Raw genomic sequence first — 21,106 nt, 5'->3', positions numbered from 1 at the left:
CGGAGTCTGTGTCTGAGTGGGGTATTCATGCTTAACTTCGGTATGGTATCTCAGTGAGCTGGCACTATATAAGCAGCTGGACTAATTCTGCACTAGCAAGCCACACGTAAACAGCCACTCACAAACACACAGGCACATCGTCATATTCTAAAGTGCGATGTTAAACCCTTTTCACCACACCTTCCTGAAACAACAGTCAGTATCTGAAACAACATCTAGACACCGTTTGAGGGTAAAACAGTAAGCATCCGCAAAGGTGTATGACAAAACTCACATCATATAACCATTTTTTTTCATTTTCATGTCGAGCAATATTCCAAACACCCCCAAACATTTTGTGTCTACATTAAAAATGTTTCAGGAAATTCTGGCGCTCTTTGTGCCACGATGAAAGACAATCATACAAATCCTGCCCAAGCGGTGTTTCAACCATGTTCAGACCTACGGAAAGTGGACGTTTTTGTCTATGACTCACGAGAAACATGATACTGACTCTCTTACTCATCTCTACCTGTTCTCTAATATCACACCGTACCCTAATTGCTGTAACTAGCGTGCACCCCACACACCCCACCCTACCGTCTCATCAGTTCTCAGTACCAACCAATCGCAACCCCAGCATCCACACTCCTTTCCTCGTGCTGTCTACGTCTCATATCACGTGACGTGGCCTCCATCTCTCTCTCTCTTTCCCCTCACTGGGTGGTGTATCGTGCCGTCAAGAAACATGGCGACAGGCAATGTGAGCATGTTGAGGCTGATGTTAATGTTGATGCTGGCGGTATTCCTTGTGTCCGTGGATGCTGATGAGGAGGATAGATCGGGTAAGTGAAGCCTAAAATGTCGAGAAACCGTTTTTGCTGGGGTCCGTTTTCTCCGTATCCAAAGTGAAACCTAAAATGTCGGTAGCCAAATGGTTCACTCGCCCCCTGAAGACCCGCATTCGATTTCCACCATGGCTACAATTTGTGGAGCCCAATTCTGATGTCCCCTGCTGTGATATTCCTGGAATATTGCTAAAAGAGGCTTGAAACCATACTCACTCATGCATATCAAATGAGCGGTCTTAACAGATATGCCTGTGTTCATATAGATGGTAAATGATTAGTTTCCAATAATGTCTCATAACGCATAAGGGATTGGGTTGTCAGACTCGCTGACACATGTCTTCGTGTCCCATTTGTGTTAATATGTTCATGTTGTTGATCACTGGATTTTCTGGTCCAGAGTCGTTTATCTACAATCGTGGTCATATAGTTGGAATATTGCTGAGTGCGACGGTTACGAAAATAGTATACGAACTAGTATTGCGATTTTCACTAGGCAGCTAGCCTGTATGTATACGTAAACGTCGGCGGTTACTGAGCATAGGTGTCGTTCAATACAGGGAGAGGAAGAGATACGGCCAATTAATGACTCTTCGCATTATGGTCTCTGTTTGTCCCATTGCTGACATTGTACGGTCGCTTCGTAACCTAAAGTGGGAAGTGGGGTAGCCTAGTCGTTAAAGTGTCCACTTCTCACGCTGAAGGCCCGGGTTTGATTCTCTACATTGGCACACGGAATGAAGCCCATGACGATATTACCCCTGCCAGTCTGTGTTCAGCAGGCAAGTGTCATATTATCGTGAAGGTTTCATGCGCGTAATGTCTTGACATGAATACTTTGAGGTTTATCTCTGCTGGTAGTATTACCCTTTCACCATAATAAGTGAAACTGAATAGCCATGATATCTATATACATATACATGTATTGTTAACGAGGAACAGAGGGCCCCACAGTACTAAATAGACACTTCCAGAACAAAGAACGACGAATAAGTGGGTTGCTTGTACAGCAACTATCTACGAGAATAAGACTCAGTCATTGAACGTAAGATTCTGTACTGCTAAGATCGATTTTGGCGACATTGTGTTTGATAGAGCGAGTGAGTAAGTGAGTCAGTCAGTCAGTCAGTCAGTCAGTCAGTGCGTGCGTGCGTGCGTGCGTGTGTGTGTGCGTGTGTGCGCGTGAGCGAGCAAGCGAGTGAGTGAATGCATCTAAACTTTGTATCGAAACCTTTACAAATATTCAATTCACAGGTGCCCCGGTGTCTTCAACAGATTTGAGTGACAATATTATGATTTTCTTAACGTAGGGATATTACAATGTAATCAGACGTAGAGAATGTCAGTAAATGTAACTTTCATGCACTGGCATACAATAACGTACTCCACTTGGGTTTTCTAGCTTGATAAAGGTGCACTAATCTACACCGAAACGTCGCGCTATGAAAGGGCGTTGTTACCCACAAGCTGTATGCAACGTTTGTATCTCAGCAAGTTCTTCAATGCCAATTAAAGAATTGGTATACATTATTCCTTCCGAACATTGCTCTCACTGAAGTTATTTTAAGTAGAGTGAAAACGGATGTCAATATATGTTTCATAATCACCATAGTACATGCTGAATCCTGACATGAAGGTTACTAATACTGATAATCTCTGTCAATTATTTGGCTTGCTCAATTCCGGTAATGTGCCAACATATTTTGAATGCAGTCTGCACAGTTTCATAAGTGATCAAAGTTTGTATTACTTTCCGCTGGTATTTGGTCATCCACTTCAAACATATAGAAAACCAGTCACTCCTCATATACACACATACCTACGCTACACACATATACACTCACCTCATACACACATACCTACATCATGCACATACGCTCACTTCGCATACACACATACACGCACCAAACACACATAAACACACCACACAAACAAACACCACACGCATATACACACACATGTACAACACGTAGATAAGCACAAATCACATAACACAGAGACACACAGATCCCAACAACCGCAACAGAGAAATATATTGCCTACTCGCCGTTTCAAAGCACCTGTAGCACACAGAGATAAATTTATAAGTCACAACAGTTATACTGCTTTTAATGACAGTTACACTTTCTCTTTTCATTTACATTTAATGAAGCCTTAACTTGGCCTATGTTACTTTCATGTGGTAATTATATCAGACAAATATATGATGACATCGTTATTATGGGGTATATCAGTCGAGATAGTTTTCGAGGTTGGGAAGTATAATACTGACAAACTTGGATAATCCTTTTTTATTTGACAGTGCGACCTTTCAGTGTTAAAAGTTTGTATCGAAACCACGCACTTTCGAAACAAAAGAAATCATCTAAACGTTTGTCTGTATTGTTTATCACCTCATTTTAAACCAACCCCTAGTACAATTCTTCATTTCGCCATATACCAAAAATTACACATAATCTAATTACACCTATTAATGACAAAGTTGGGGACTTTCAGAAAGGTTCATGTGTCCTGAGGGATGGATGCTGAAACTTCAGTCTTGCTACAAGTTGGGCTCGACCCAGTTGAGGTACTCTAAGGCCACAAGTGAGTGTGATCAGTTGGGTTCCAGACTCAGAGTCATTACCAACAAAGATGAGAACCGACTCTTCACAGGTATGTATCACCAACCTCCTTAAAAAATAATAATATGGCACACGCTCAAAGCGCATACAACACGATGGACAGTTTACCCTATGTTGTCTTTGAGGCGCTAGAACGTTAATGGTATCCCAACGGGTACCCATTTTCTGTTGAACCCATGGCCATGTTCTTAGTGTATATAGTATCATGGACATTATTACTTCTGATAACCTAAACCTAAGGCGCTAGAAGGTTAAAGGCATATGACCTACAACACAGGGTACCCACAACACGCTGAAAGAGCAAAAATCATACTTAGTAAATATACTTTCTTTTAACAAGTAAAGATTCATGACCAATGTCTGTCATTGTGCTTGCGACCTGCTAACATATTACCTCGTATATGTCAGACATGGTCAGCGTGAGAGGTGCACAATGGCTCGGAATTCTACGAAATTTTGATAGGAAGTGGATGTATCGGCCAGGACCAACAGCAGAGCTCAAGGTAAGGGCGGATAACTCATCCCGACCTCAGTCGGCGAATCCTGAAAGGTTGGTAATGAGGGTATGTTGATTTGAAGCAAACCTCTTCTTCAAAAAAGGGAAATAGTATATGTTCTGCAGACTGTGATATAGACTGGTAGCTGTGTAATAAGTATATTTAGAACTCGACTTGGCTTAATGATTTTGTTTCGATGAATTATGTTTTTAAGAAGTAATTTTTCTGAGGGGTGTTTGTCATTACACTAATGAAACTCTCCCTATTTTGAAAAGAAAAAAGTATATACTTAATAAATCATACCTGAAAATGTTTTTGACAAAGTCAATATGAGTGACTTTCACATGTGGTCTGCATTTTAATCATATTTGTGATCGAGTTATCTCCCTTGAAATCTAGCGCGCGCACACGCACGCACACACACACACACACACACACACACACACACACACACACACACACACACACACAAACCAGCTCACCCCTCCCCACACTTCTTCTTTAGTTGAGTTGAGTTGGGCTTTCAGTCACATCGATATTATTCCAAACATACAGTGACGACTTTGCATTTATTCTCAGTCCATGGTCCAAAAAGTTTTGTTTCAAAAACATACATTTTCATTTCACTACCATTTGAAAACAGAAAATGTCATAGCACCAAATACAAAAGCAAGCAATTCGTTATTCTCTTTACAAAACTACAATTTATGATACACAACAACTACCGTCACGTAATTTACGATCAGATGCCCGCTCACACAGATCTTTCAGAACTCTTGCAACAAAACGGGAGTTCCTTGTAGTCGAATAGTCCACCCAGTCAAGCAAAATATGCATGATGGTGAATACTTCATCGCAAAAGACACACATGGGAGGTCCATCCCCATCCGTTTTCAGCAGATAGCCATGAGTAAACCCTCTGTAGTCTAGACGACATCGTCTTAAAACTACTTCATCACGTCTTGACTGACAACCCAAGTAGGTACAAACAATTGTTGGTTTCAGTTCATGAAGTTTACTTCTTCCTACCTGGGTGTCCCACCTCTTTTGTATAAAATCCTGTGTATAACTGCTGATAGTGCCACTGGGTTTGACGCCACTGGGTGGGATCAGCAGTGGAGATAAGGGCTTGTCAAGAGCTGCTTTAGCTGTAGCATTGGCATGTGCGTTACCTGCGATGTCGACGTGACCTGGTAGCCAGCAGAGGACGATGTCGCATTGGCTAATCGAAAGATCGTTGTAAAGTTCTACAATGTTTCTGATGGTTGGATAGGTTAGGGTGACTTGAAGTAAAATTCTGAAGTGCTTGAACGCAAGATAATGAATCTGTAAAGACGATGAAGTTTTTCGAGTGATTCTGTAAAAAATAAAAAGAAAGCAAAAATATAAAAGAATCTGCTTGTTTCTGTTAAGAGCCCATGGTTGGGCTGTAATTGCTCCTTACCATTTAATTTCATATGGCTTTATATTTAAACTTGCATATAAATTGTGTATTTTTGTTTTAAAATTAGTTATTCTATCAATGTGGCAACATGGGTCACCAGTTCCTAAGTCTAGCCATTGAAATATTAACTTTAGAAAATGTGAAAATATCAAAAGGTTCCCGTTAAATGCCAGGTTAACACATATGTAAAGGTTCAAACATATATATAAGGATCTGGCGATTAAGCTAAGTGATTAAAGGGCAGGCAGTCACATACGTGATTAAAGGGCAGATAATTCAGGTGCCTAGTAACATATCTTTCGAAGGTCTCGTGGCGAGATGGTCAATAGACCAGCTAATCCTTCGTTTACATTCGTGACACATTTCAAGTCACCCCGAGAAAAAAGATATGACGTCGCTCTCATTCATCGTTCAAACCCCAGCCTGGGTTCGATCTAACCCCAGCTTGTACCCATAAAAAACAGAAAAGAATAACAAAGTACAATTCTGAAAATGTCAAAAAGGCACCACGTCAGTACTTGTTTGATGCATACAAAGTTTTAGAAAGACCGTATGAACGGTTTTCAGGTTCTGCTCCATAAACGAAGTGATTACAGACAAACGGGTGGGCGGATAGACAATTTGAAGACTTTATCCCACGGTATCACATACCCACTGGATAATGCACATACTTTTCACTTATTAAGTGATCATCGAAATCATGATACATTCCCTAAGTCAAAGATTCATCATCACGTAGGGATACACTAAACGAAACAGACCGACAGTATCATACTTAGCAATGATCACTGCAACATCTACTTAATGAAACAAATAAGGGACCATATAAAAGTACAGGCTTTTCCCTTATTCGTTTGCAGGTTTCTTCACAAGGTATGCATTACACTGTTGTGAAATAAATAGTGGAACTCTTGTAATTTCATGTGTCTCCGTATTTGTTTCCATGGGTATATTACTCACGACAAGAAACTTGACCACTCACTCACACCGCTATTCAATAAAACATATCTTTCACTTAGTTCCTTTAACATCCCTTTGAATTTATGGTTGACATACAGTCCAAGAACATTAATCCCATCTGCCTATTTGTTCTCCACTATTTTTCTATTTCTTAAATCACAATGAACATCCTTGACCTTAAATTGTGTTCCCAATAATCAGCATTGATAAAACCATATTTGTGATTCCACCACGAGCAACTTCACATTTTATGTACGGCTGTCACTTTTCTGTTTTGTTTGGTTTTGGGGAGGATACAGACGGGGCCATTTTTGCATGTTGTTTAGTTTGGGGGCACTCTTTCACATTGTACATGCTTGTCCATAAACATAATCATAACCTCAACTATCCATACAAAATAAACGGTCCCTTAGCCTTAATTACATTTCTAGGGAATGCAAACTGTGTTTTTTAGCAATGAATTTATTTATAGTACCTCCCGTACACGAACTTCGAAGATAATGTCAGGTACAACCCTGGCCTTGGAGTTACTTGCCCAGTGTGGAAGTCACAAACGAAGAAATGGTCGATCGAAAGATGCTTGAACCCACAACTGTTCCTCTGTCAGAAGCCTTCAGGTGAGTGAGTTTTCATCATTACCGTTGATCATTTGCTGTTGTTCCGAAGTCCCGTTTCTGATTCCAACCAAAAATAATTCCAGACTGCATCCCTGGCCGTTTTGGAGAGAACTGCGCCTACCAATGTCACTGCTGAGGGGAGGCCTGCAACACCACTTCCGGTCTCTGCAAATATGGCTGCCAGATAGGCTGGCAGGGGAAGTCTTGCGATAAAGGTACCTCTAACTTAAATAATGTTTCGATTATTAGTTGAAAGTGGATACTGGCGTGGGTAGAAAAAAATTGTGCTGTTAATGTTAAAATAAACTCGTATAGACATGAATGTGCGTGAGTGCGTCCGTGTGTGTTTGTGTACTTCATGTCATACACACATACAATTCGATGGATGATTGAATAATCCAAGAGTTAGTACCTGCGTGGAACTGTATGTACTGATGTGTTTTTCAGAAAAAGAGAAAGCTGACGGTAAGTTCATTGGCTATATAAGTTCAATGTAGTGACATAATGTAATGTATAATGAGCTGATAAATATTTGAGGCACAATTATGAAAACAAATTGTACAAGAGAAAATGATCATGATATCAAATTTGTGGCATATGCCAGTAAGCCTATAGTCAAATTACGGACATGGTTTGATCGGACCGCATATTGGTATTTAAACGAAAATGACGTCACATATGATAATTTTATATATTTCAGCCAAGTTCTACTGCTTCAAGATCCAAGGACGTAATGTGATGATGTTTCGTGTAGATCAAAGGGGGACTATCTTCCGGGATGTTTCTGCTATAGATGAACATGGAAACACTGTCAATGACTGTACCCGAAGCAATTTTGACTATTTCGAAGCTGGTGGTACGGGGACGCTGAAGGTGACGCAAAGCGCCAATGGCAGTTTCATTCCTGACTGTCGAGGAACCGAGGTACAATATACACTAAACGCCAAAAGAAACGGTACCCGCCTTCCTTAATGACGGAGGTATCTATTTTCAGCAATCGTTCTGATGCGTGGAGGTCCCCTCCTTGGTCTGTCTACCGTGAGCTCTGTATCACTGTAGCGCTGAATAAGTCTTATGACCGTGATACGGTGGCATTCGAGGGCGTGGCATTGTATGTTGACCCCCATCTGCAATATCCCAACAGAAAATGGAAAATGCCAAATGTCAACAAGGATAATTTTAGATGTTCCTAAACACTTTTCCACAATATCAAAGACACGTTTTATTTGTTTTCACTAATGCAAATCAGCAGTAAATGTATTAAAAGACTGAGATCATAGGAATGATTCACGTGAAGGTCCGGCTACAATATTGACCTTCAGTAACCCATGCTTTTGGTAAGAGGCATTCACCTTGTGTACTGTAACCTAAACTCATTGTTGTGTATTTTGTACGTTATACTTTACATATCGTGTTTTCTTTCAAGAGGCAACCGACAGCTATGGAAACCCGGCGTGAAGATGCGGGTCTTCAGTAACCCATGCTTGTCACAAGAGTCGACAAACAGGATCGGTGGCCAGGCTCGCTGTGCTGATCGATGCCGTTGATCACTAGATTGTCTGGTCCAGAGTCGATTATTCACTGACAGACGCCACATAGCTGGAATATTGCTGAGTGCGACATTGAACCTAACTCACTCGCTCACTCATGTTTTAATAGTTGAAAAATATTTGGGATTACACTTTCTTAGCAAAGTACAAATTCTAGTACTCGTTTGGTTGAGTCCCATCCGAGCTTCGAACCGGCACCTTCAGAGTCAGGCACCTAATCGCCAGCACACAAAGTCAGCCGCCTGTCCAGTCGGACAACTGGTAGTCTAGACTGCGTACTTTGTGTACCCCTCTGATGAGTGTAAATTGGCATCGTGTAATCGTGTCATCATTCATTGATGCCATTTTGCTCCTCAGCATGTCAGTATTCATAAACTCATGGTGACTATTATTGAATGTGATTATTTTATATTTTCAAATGACGTAATTTGTGCTGCGACGAAGAACGTAATCGTAATCATAAGTAAATTCTTCATTCATGTGGTCAACTTCGAATATTCTCTAGATAACCGTATTTAGATGACTGCAGACCGCATCAACCATTCAGTTTCGAAAAAAGTGAAATCTGCTAAAAGTCTGTCCCTCCTACGAACTTTAAAAAGTTACATTTATGTTGCAGCTGTCAAGTGAGGCTTACTCCTGGAAGTTCAGATTCAATGAGTATCTAGGCACTTCATCTGCCTATGAAACCATGTTTGAGGTGAAGTGCGACTTTACTAAAGCCAGAACTTTGGAGAGTGATACCACCTCGAAAACTGACAAGTACGTGTATACGCATGAGATGAAAAGAGCGAAATTTGTAGGATGGGCAATCAAAACGTTTTGAGTCTAAAACACCTCTGATATGTGCATGCTGAACAATATCTGCATGACGTGCATGAAATAGAGACTATTAGAGCATGCATCTGATACGACGTTTCACGAAACCAAAGTGAATGTTTGTGGTGCCCTCGTCCCTGAGTTTCGTAAAGTCATGATACACTTGCACGTGTGACGTCACGTCCTATTGTTTAATGACGTCACAACGACGAAACACAGGAACAATGGTTGCTCGACAAAGCGTTATGTGTGCATATGTGCATATGTGATATATATGACACGTACTGCTGTCAGTCGGTCTTCAATGTGCTTCGCTGGTGACCCACGAGAACCGAAAACGTTAGGACTTCTCAGTAGTCATGTGTACAGTCTGTAGTACATGTGATTAGATGTCACGTGACCGGAAACTAGCGACAAATGGTTGTCGGTATTACGTTTATGTGAGTGGTGTGAAGCATTCTTCAAAATTCAGTATTTGTCGCATTCACATATCAGGAGTATTTAGGCTCAAAACATCCATGCAAACATACATGCATGCATGCATACATACCCACGCCCGCCCGCCCGCGCGCACGCACGCACACTTGCACGCACAGACAGACACACAGACACACACATACACACGCACATACACATACATGCATTCATACATACATTAAAATGTTTCCTCACTGACACATTATTCCTGTTGTTACCAGGCCTGCCGACAAATTTACAGCTCTTACGGAGAGCGCGTTGTCCGTGAGCCTGGACGTCATCGACCCCGCCAGCAACCTGCCTGTAACCGTAGCAACGTTGGGCCAGCAAGTCCGTCTCCAGCTGAAGCTGAACAACGTGGAGGGTATGACCAGACACTCAGAGTTATGCAGTTATGACGAAACTCAGAAGCGTTAAAGAAAGAAGCACTTTCGTGTCAGTAATCCTCGCTCACTATTTTCCAACGAAAGGTACTCGTGAAGATCCGTATTAAAATTGATCTTCAGTAAACCATACTTGTCGTAATATGCGACTAACGGGATCGGGTGATCAGGCTCGCTTAGTTGGTTGACACATCGTATCCCAATTACGTAGACCAATGCTCATGCTGCTGATCACTGCATTGTTCAGTTTTGTGCCATATAGCTGGAATATTGTCGGGTGCGGTGTAATATTGAACGCTCATACCTTCCAAGGGGATCTGTATTAACCTTAACCAGATCACGTTCATACTTACAGTATCTGTTTCAGTTTAGACTTTGTTGGTTTCAGATTTCGGCGTGAATGCCATCTCTCCATTCAACTGCTCTGCAGGGACTCTGGACCATAGGCACAACGTCATCTTCACAGACGAACACGGGTACGGAGTCACATAGTGCGGCTCAGTGTGTGTTTTGTATCGGTACCGAGTAACGTTAAGCTAAAGTAGAGAACTGAGCTTTCATTTTTTAAACAAATCCTCACTTACATAATCCACCTGGGTTGTGGGGGTTTCCAAGGTCATGTTCTGATTCTCAATCAGCACACACACACACACACACACACACACACGCACGCACGCACGCACGCACGCACACGCACACGCACACGCACACGCACACGCACACGCACTCTGAACTGAAGATAAATATGACAAAAGTGTCATGTCTAAACTATACAATCGTATTTTACTCGATAAATCAGGATGGTCTCAATGTCACAATGTGGGTAGTTACACAATCAAAGCAAACTATTTCACATGTTTATGTACGATTTATTTAGCAAAGCCAGAAGAATCCCCGACAAACACGTCCGCTTCTCCTCCATCTGTGGGTTTGTGAGAGTGAGGTTACTCTCTACAAGGGTCACTGCCATTAGTTATTAGGGTGTCCTCCCATTTTATGTATTGTTTTACTCGATAGGTACGGAAAATTAATTAGGTGATGTGGGTATGTCATGCCTGGTTGATTTCTCAGGATTAGGTGAATTGGATATGGGAGAGTCCATATACTATGATCAGAGGGGATTTAGCAACCATGCTGGAGTGAAAGAATAACAAAACTCAGTGATAGATTAATGAGTGTCTTTTTATGCATTATGAAAATGGAAATGGTAAATTAACACAAAATACCCAATACCTGTCCTGCATGTCATACATATATGCATCATAAAACGATAATGTATAAACTGAATAATACATAAAAGCACATGATATGTATATCACATTTTAGTTAAAAGTTGCATGCTTTGAGCTTGTTAGATGTTTGAAAGATTAATGGAAAAGGTAGAGAAGGACACCCCCACTTGGGAACTTGGGAACAGTGAGACGCCACGGTTCAGTGGTTACAGATATACGGCCTTCTGTGTTCTGTGCTTATTATATTAAGGATGGTGATGTAATTGAAACTTTCGCAGGAAAATTAGGTGATGTGGGTATACTACGTCAACAGGCAGCTGTGCAGTCAACCAGATAGTTTGTTGTTTTAACCTGTCTGACAATTGTTATGTTTGACCAGGGCGACTTTGACAAGCACATGTGATATAACGATAGTTTTGTTTTGGAAGAGATGACCGTTGTGTATCATTTATTCGTTCATTCATTCACATATGTACTTATTTCTTTTATTATTTCTTTCATTCATTGACTAATACTTCTTGCTCTTAATTCATTCATTCATTCATTGTAAGATTTCGACTGATACAGTAAACTGTCTGAAGTACTGTTAAACGCAGCCGAAGTTGCGATGGAAACAAACCAAGTCACTGTGTGCGTTGGAACAGGACGATGCTCATGTTAATTCGTACAAATGGTAAAGAAAGCAAGAGAGTGACCTGTCCCTATTGTAGATTATTTCTGGTCTGACAAATAGGACAATACCCCATAAAACCTCAAGGCTTAGTATTCTGTGTGTACTGTATATGCTGCTGGAAGTAAAGATCTGCGTTCAGGACCCGTGAAGATCTTTAGAAGAACAGGGCTTCAGCAACAAATAACTTCAATTTCATAGCTCTACGTTCAGGACCTATGAGGATCTGGAGTAGAACAGGGCTTCAGCAAGCAATGCTTGCCATGAAAGGCGACTATGCTTGTAAGAGGCGACTAACGGGATCGGGTCGTCAGACTCGCTAACCGGGCTGACACATGTCATCGGTTCCCAGTTGTGCAGATCGATGCTACTGCTGTTGATCACTGGATTGTCTGGTCTAAAGTCGATTATCTATAGACCGCCGCCATATTGCTAGAATATTGCTGAGTGCGACATAAAACTAAACCCACTAATTTAAACTGAAATTATTTGTCATTATAATTGACCTATATTTATACCATATGTTTGCAATTTTTAAAGAAAACAAGCAAATGAAAATATTTTCGTCCACGAGCGAGATTAGTCGAATTAAAACCGGAATGAGTTCATATTTTTTTGTCATGATACTTATAAACACACTTCCATTCATTTACAACCTATAAAACAATAAAAAAAAACTATGAATTTTGAGTGGAAGTGTAGATTCTTGTACTTGTTTGAAATTAGCGGAATAAAGTCAAAATAAGTTGAATTTTGTGCCATGATACTTATAAATATATCTTCATTCATTTACAACCTCAAAACACAGGAAAAGATGTATTTTGAAGTAAAGGTAATTATTCTGGCATATTTTTTAAAAATCGCAGTGAATTAGCAAAATTAAGTCAAAATGAGTTGAATTTTGTGCCATGATACTCAGTTTAATTCATTTACATCCTTCAAAAACATTGGAAAAGATGTATTTGGAGTAAAGGGAAAACCATTTGGCCCATGGGCGAGATTTTTGACAGTCGGTCTAAATTAGCAGAATTAATTCAAAATGAGTTGAAATTTCTGTCATGACAACCTCATAAATATACTTGCTTTCATTTCCAACCTGCAAAACTTGGAAAAAATGTATTTTGAGTGAAAGTAAATTTTCTCGCCCATGGGCCAAAATGTTGGGTGAGACTTTTTAAAATCGCTCTCAGTTTGCGGAATTATGTCAAAATGAGTGGAAACTTCTGTCATGATACTCATAAATGCACTTGCATTCATTTACATCCCCCCCAAACATTGGAAAAGATGTGTTTGGAGTAAAAGGAAATATTCTCGCCCATGGGCCAAATGGTTTTCGCCCATGGGTGAGATTTTGTTAAATCGCACTACATTAACGGAATTAAGTCAAAATGAGTTGAAATTTGTGTCATGATACTTATGAACATACATTCATCCATTCACAACCTCCAAAACATGGAAAAAAGATGTATTTTGAGTAAAATATTCTCGCCCATGGGCCAAATGGATTTTGTTAAATCGCGCTAAATTAATGGAATTAAGTGAAAATGAGTTGAAATTTGTGTCACGATACTTATGAACATACATTCATCCATTTACAACCTCCAAAACATGGAAAAAAGATGTATTTTGAGTAAAAGTAAATATTCTCACCCATTGGCCAAATGATTTTCGCCCATGGGCGAGATTTTAAAAAAACCAATCGCTCTAAATTAGCACCGTGCGTGGATCGATGTTCATGTTGTTGATCAATGGATTGTCGGGTCCAGAGTCGATTATTTACAGGCTGTACCGTATAGTTGGAATATTGTTGAGTGCGGTGTAAAACTAAACTTACTCAATCACTACATAAATGGAAGCTGTTTCAATATTCAATGTACAATAGCTGTGCGTTGTCCTTTTGTTTGTACTGTGTTCTGATTTCTTCTACTCTGTAAGTAGACTTTAATTTCTGATTCATGAAAGGATTTAATTAAACGTTTGACATGTGGAATCCAGATGTTCTCCCAGAGATGCCCAAATCGTCTTCTCGAACAATGACGTCACTACATGGCGCAGCGAGATTTTCGAAACATTCGCCTTTTCCGGTTATAAGAAACTGTACTTCCGGTGTCAGTACCACGTGTGCTTCACAGAGGACCAGTATTACTGCAGGGATGTAAGTACAGCCGATATTCAAACTGAAATACATGACAACAGTAATCGGAAACAATTAGAATTAGCTGTATACGTAACCTACGTATATTTTGCATGTCTTAAGTCTATCCGTGAGATTCTACCTATTAATTGCCTTGAGTCATGTCACAAGTTATCTAAGCCTGGCGGTGGAAGCGTTGGCTTATCACGCAGAAGATCCGGGTTCGATTTCCCACGTTGGTACAATTTATAAAGCCCATTTCTGGAGTCCCCGATCGTGGTATTGATGGAACATAGCTAAAAACAGCGTACAGCTCATTCACACACTCGCAAGCTACTTTTCAGTTTCGTAAAAATAAATTCACCTCCATATCATCTTATTCGAACTTACAATTGCTGATGGTGTGGTATTTGTATTTTCCACAGATGTGTCGTCTCTCCAAGGAAACCTCAAGACATCTCTACCGACGGAGCTTGAGCGCCACTCACGGGGATGACAAGATACAGGAAATGCTAGCAACTCTGGACATTGAGTCTCCAGAATGACAATGGTTAACCTGCATAATGATCATCGTATTGATCAAATACATAGATGTCTACAAACTGAACTAAATCAGTATATGCAACAACGTATAAGTGTTATTCTATATTCAGGTTTTATATTAAAGGTCATATGCAACTTAAAACACAACATTGCAGATTCTGATACCTTTCGGTATGCACTTACCGAAGCAAATATTTGAAAATGCCAATTCAAAAAACGCGATGAAGAAACACCTGCGATAACGGAGTTCAAACGATTCACTAAGTTTCCCCCAGTGTTTTCAACAGCTATGCAGCGCTGCGCTCATAACGCATGCCCAGCGAATAGGTTCGCGGAGCTTGAAACAGTATGCCTACACGGAGTAAACAGTCAAAACGTGATTGTATACGCAAGCAAGTAAATAATCTACTAAAATAAAAATGTTGATTGTGATAAGCAGACTCTGTCCCAGAGAAAACTCAGTGTCTGGTTTATTGACACCTATATGTCTGCCTGCCTGTCTGCTAATGACAGTATGCAATGCACAACTTCAATCACTGACCACGTGCAACAAAAGTTCGGCTAGGCGTGTCGGCAAATGAACCAGTGACCAATGAAAAGGCTGCGTCACATCTGAGTGCACACCCAACGGCTCTGACTGGGTTCGGTATCGCGTCTGCTTCGTTTCGAGGGAAGTAAACCCATGTACAACATATTGCACTTTTGATATGCGATTAAACTCCTATAATTTTGTTTATTTGCTTTTTCTTAATCAGCAATGCATTTTATATATCATGAATAAGTGAATTTTTTATCTAAACAAATGACATGACGTTTATACATATGTGAACAGAGAGCCGGGTTTTGTACTTTGTGATATTAGTTTTAACTTTCCATGCTAGTTTTAAATCAAATTGTGATATTCTAGTTGTTTTACTGTCCTTTGTCGACAGGTTTTTATAATACTCAAACATTTCAATATTATGTTCCTGTCACGTTATGACTGAAATAGTGCCTATATGACGTTAAATATTAACTCTATCACCATTGTATTTTCGGTTATTGCGTAATATTGATGAATTGGTTTTCATCTAATTTTTGCCTAGTGGTTAAAACGTTCGCTGTTCACGCCGAAGACCCGGGTTCTTTTCCCCAAGTGGGAACAATGTTTGAAGCCCATTTTTGTGTCCCCTGTGGCTATATTGCTGGAATATACCATACTCACTTATATTGCAATGTATGTTTTCCGTACACCAAAAATATACACATAACCATTGTGTTTTTTATGTTTCTAATGCGACTGATTCTTCAAGCGCCCATTTTGATAACCTATAAGTATTTGTTGTCAAACGGTCGAGCAATCAGTAAGCACGAGCAACGAGCCGAAGCGAGCCGACAGGGAGACATCAGATGTTATGATCAACCAGTACACAGTTGTTTCAAAGGTAGTACATCGTTTCTTTATATAGGGCGATTTAGCAAGACTTGCATGTTGAAGTGACAATGCGAATAAGCGTTATACTGTATGCCGCTGTGAACAGTGTCTCGGGTATAACATTGCGAGCCAGGCTGTGAGTGTGGCAACATGATCCTGACGTGTTTGTGCAGCTGCAGCTGGTGTTTAACGTTTCATTCATCAATTTGTCACCACTGTGACGTCGGCCCTAATCGAGTATTATATTGGCGTTGTTGGTGTTTTGATTGTACATTGAGCATGCACGTTTGTAAGTTACGTCTTATGGACAGTTTTCATGTCCATAACAATCTGAAACGTAATTATTTTCAAGAATCTTCACCGATTTTTAAAATCTTGCCTTTCTCTCTCTCCTCCTCACTCTCTCTCTCTTTCTCTCCCTCTCTCTCGTGCAATTTTTGATAGCTTAACAAACATACAAGCTATTGGATAAATGGAACAACTCTTGTTACAGACAGTTTTATATCAATCTCAAACATAATTATGGATTTCAAGAATACACACAGAATTCTTTCTATTTCTTAACTGAGCAGGAATATGTCACCATTATACTGCATCCTCTGTGATGAAACCCACCTCCAGTATGCCCTCGTCTCTCTTTCTTTCACACATTGTGGAACCTTCTCAATATGTAATACGTCAATAAAAGTGTTCTTAAAAGAAAATGAATTACTATTATTATTCAATATGTAGCTTTTATAAAAATATATCAATACTCGTATGAAATAAAGCAGGAAAATCAATTTTCAAGGCAGTATGTAGGATCTGACACATTGATTAACTTCTGAAAAACAGAATGTTTCTTTAAAATATTGGTTCAAGAAAGGATTTGTTTAATAACAAGATAGGGTATCGTCATTATCACCAATTAAAACAAGCAGGTAATATTTGAAGAGGTAACTCTTCCTGTTATTCTTAATGAAGGCATTGTGAAATCATGAATGTCCAGTTATATGTTACATATTGCAGAGTTGCCGTACCACAATATTCAACGTATGTGCAACACTTCATGTTTAGTAGTCCCGGTTAGAATTTGTCTTCAGCAACCCTTGCTTGTAGTAAGGGGCGACTAATGGGATCGGGTGGTCAGACTCGCTGGCTTGACACATGGCATCGTATCCCAGTTGCACAGATCAATGTTCATCACTGGATTGTCTGGTGCATACTCGATTATTTACAGACCACCGCCATATATAGCTGGAATATTGCTGAGTGCGGCGTAAAACTAAACTCACTCACTCACCCACCTCATACTGATACATGCTATTGAGCACTCCATAATTCACAGACCACCGCTGTTTATAGCTGGAGTATTGATGAGTGCAGCGTTAACAGCAAACGAAACGCCCAAAACATTGTAGGCAAAGCTTGAGGTTTTGAAGGTTACTGAAGTTTGGTACATTTAAAACCTACCATTCGTTTTAATTTTAAATCCACTTCACCTCTGCGTTACAGAATTTAAATCTCCATCAGACTTTCACATAAACCCTTTTCATTATCAGAAGTAGAAGTCGAGGTGGTACTCAGTCATCAACACGAGTAGGGATACAACTGTTCAAGGTCAAGTGTCACTGACACGTGCAGTTGATCCTTCCTTCGTCCATGGGTCATCTGTTTATGGACGTGATGAGGATAATTGCAGTCACACATCTATCTTCAGGGGATCGGGAAAAGATATCAAAAATGAAAGTAAGTGCTACCCGGTGCTTTCCGAAGAATCGCTTATTCTATCTCCGGGCGCGTCATACCGAAAGACGTTAAAATTCGGTGCATCTTTGTCGCTGCGCTCGGCATTACTGCGTACAACAAGGATTGGTCGGAGTCTGTGTCTGAGTGGGGTATTCATGCTTAACTTCGGTATGGTATCTCAGTGAGCTGGCACTATATAAGCAGCTGGACTAATTCTGCACTAGCAAGCCACACGTAAACAGCCACTCACAAACACACAGGCACATCGTCATATTCTAAAGTGCGATGTTAAACCCTTTTCACCACACCTTCCTGAAACAACAGTCAGTATCTGAAACAACATCTAGACACCGTTTGAGGGTAAAACAGTAAGCATCCGCAAAGGTGTATGACAAAACTCACATCATATAACCATTTTTTTTCATTTTCATGTCGAGCAATATTCCAAACACCCCCAAACATTTTGTGTCTACATTAAAAATGTTTCAGGAAATTCTGGCGCTCTTTGTGCCACGATGAAAGACAATCATACAAATCCTGCCCAAGCGGTGTTTCAACCATGTTCAGACCTACGGAAAGTGGACGTTTTTGTCTATGACTCACGAGAAACATGATACTGACTCTCTTACTCATCTCTACCTGTTCTCTAATATCACACCGTACCCTAATTGCTGTAACTAGCGTGCACCCCACACACCCCACCCTACCGTCTCATCAGTTCTCAGTACCAACCAATCGCAACCCCAGCATCCACACTCCTTTCCTCGTGCTGTCTACGTCTCATATCACGTGACGTGGCCTCCATCTCTCTCTCTTTCCCCTCACTGGGTGGTGTATCGTGCCGTCAAGAAACATGGCGACAGGCAATGTGAGCATGTTGAGGCTGATGTTAATGTTGATGCTGGCGGTATTCCTTGTGTCCGTGGATGCTGATGAGGAGGATAGATCGGGTAAGTGAAGCCTAAAATGTCGAGAAACCGTTTTTGCTGGGGTCCGTTTTCTCCGTATCCAAAGTGAAACCTAAAATGTCGGCCGTTGGAGTAGCCAAATGGTTCACTCGCCCCCTGAAGACCCGCATTCGATTTCCACCATGGCTACAATTTGTGGAGCCCAATTCTGATGTCCCCTGCTGTGATATTCCTGGAATATTGCTAAAAGAGGCTTGAAACCATACTCACTCATGCATATCAAATGAGCGGTCTTAACAGATATGCCTGTGTTCATATAGATGGTAAATGATTAGTTTCCAATAATGTCTCATAACGCATAAGGGATTGGGTTGTCAGACTCGCTGACACATGTCTTCGTGTCCCATTTGTGTTAATATGTTCATGTTGTTGATCACTGGATTTTCTGGTCCAGAGTCGTTTATCTACAATCGTGGTCATATAGTTGGAATATTGCTGAGTGCGACGGTTACGAAAATACTATACGAACTAGTATTGCGATTTTCACTAGGCAGCTAGCCTGTATGTATACGTAAACGTCGGCGGTTACTGAGCATAGGTGTCGTTCAATACAGGGAGAGGAAGAGATACGGCCAATTAATGACTCTTCGCATTATGGTCTCTGTTTGTCCCATTGCTGACATTGTACGGTCGCTTCGTAACCTAAAGTGGGAAGTGGGGTAGCCTAGTCGTTAAAGTGTCCACTTCTCACGCTGAAGGCCCGGGTTTGATTCTCTACATGGGCACACGGAATGAAGCCCATGACGATATTACCCCTGCCAGTCTGTGTTCAGCAGGCAAGTGTTCATGCGCGTAATGTCTTGACATGAATACTTTGAGGTTTATCTCTGCTGGTAGTATTACCCTTTCACCATAATAAGTGAAACTGAATAGCCATGATATCTATATACATATACATGTATTGTTAACGAGGAACAGAGGGCCCCACAGTACTAAATAGACACTTCCAGAACAAAGAACGACGAATAAGTGGGTTGCTTGTACAGCAACTATCTACGAGAATAAGACTCAGTCATTGAACGTAAGATTCTGTACTGCTAAGATCGATTTTGGCGACATTGTGTTTGATAGAGCGAGTGAGTAAGTGAGTCAGTCAGTCAGTCAGTCAGTCAGTGCGTGCGTGCGTGCGTGCGTGCGTGCGTGTGTGTGTGCGTGTGTGCGCGAGAGCGAGCAAGCGAGTGAGTGAATGCATCTAAACTTTGTATCGAAACCTTTACAAATATTCAATTCACAGGTGCCCCGGTGTCTTCAACAGATTTGAGTGACAATATTATGATTTTCTTAACGTAGGGATATTACAATGTAATCAGACGTAGAGAATGTCAGTAAATGTAACTTTCATGCACTGGCATACAATAACGTACTCCACTTGGGTTTTCTAGCTTGATAAAGGTGCACTAATCTACACCGAAACGTCGCGCTATGAAAGGGCGTTGTTACCCACAAGCTGTATGCAACGTTTGTATCTCAGCAAGTTCTTCAATGCCAATTAAAGAATTGGTATACATTATTCCTTCCGAACATTGCTCTCACTGAAGTTATTTTAAGTAGAGTGAAAACGGATGTCAATATATGTTTCATAATCACCATAGTACATGCTGAATCCTGACATGAAGGTTACTAATACTGATAATCTCTGTCAATTATTTGGCTTGCTCAATTCCGGTAATGTGCCAACATATTTTGAATGCAGTCTGCACAGTTTCATAAGTGATCAAAGTCTGTATTACTTTCCGCTGGTATTTGGTCATCCACTTCAAACATATAGAAAACCAGTCACTCCTCATATACACACATACCTACGCTACACACATATACACTCACCTCATACACACATACCTACATCATGCACATACGCTCACTTCGCATACACACATACACGCACCAAACACACATAAACACACCACACAAACAAACACCACACACATATACACACACATGTACAACACGTAGATAAGCACAAATCACATAACACAGAGACACACAGATCCCAACAACCGCAACAGAGAAATATATTGCCTACTCGCCGTTTCAAAGCACCTGTAGCACACAGAGATAAATTTATAAGTCACAACAGTTATACTGCTTTTAATGACAGTGACACTTTCTCTTTTTATTTACATTTAATGAAGCCTTAACTTGGCCTATGTTACTTTCATGTGGTAATTATATCAGACAAATATATGATGACATCGTTATTATGGGGTATATCAGTCGAG

General features: G+C 40.5%; 2 protein-coding genes across 2 annotated transcripts in view; both read left to right on the top strand.

Moving 5' to 3' along the window:
* The first annotated feature begins 706 nt into the window (after positions 1-706).
* LOC137291973 (uncharacterized) lies at positions 707-14,779 on the top strand. Its single transcript, XM_067823524.1, has 12 exons — positions 707-824; positions 3,324-3,482; positions 3,860-3,954; positions 6,825-6,969; positions 7,053-7,184; positions 7,417-7,434; positions 7,670-7,893; positions 9,139-9,281; positions 10,037-10,179; positions 10,587-10,674; positions 14,096-14,327; positions 14,660-14,779. Exons 7-12 carry the CDS (start codon positions 7,708-7,710, stop codon positions 14,777-14,779), a joined length of 912 nt encoding a protein of 303 aa, XP_067679625.1. The 5' UTR covers positions 707-824; positions 3,324-3,482; positions 3,860-3,954; positions 6,825-6,969; positions 7,053-7,184; positions 7,417-7,434; positions 7,670-7,707.
* Positions 14,780-18,712: 3,933 nt separating this feature from the next.
* The window catches only part of LOC137291566 (uncharacterized), a 14,249-nt gene continuing 11,855 nt past the window's right edge, over positions 18,713-21,106 (top strand). Inside the window, exon 1 of the mRNA XM_067822945.1 lies at positions 18,713-18,869. Within this exon, the coding sequence (XP_067679046.1) occupies positions 18,773-18,869 (97 nt within the window). The 5' untranslated portion in view covers positions 18,713-18,772. The remainder of the gene's footprint in view (positions 18,870-21,106) is intronic.

The sequence above is a fragment of the Haliotis asinina genome, chromosome 7 (assembly GCF_037392515.1).
Source record: "Haliotis asinina isolate JCU_RB_2024 chromosome 7, JCU_Hal_asi_v2, whole genome shotgun sequence".
Classification (NCBI taxonomy): Eukaryota; Metazoa; Mollusca; class Gastropoda; order Lepetellida; family Haliotidae; genus Haliotis; species Haliotis asinina.
This window is presented reverse-complemented; position numbering and strand designations above follow the sequence as displayed.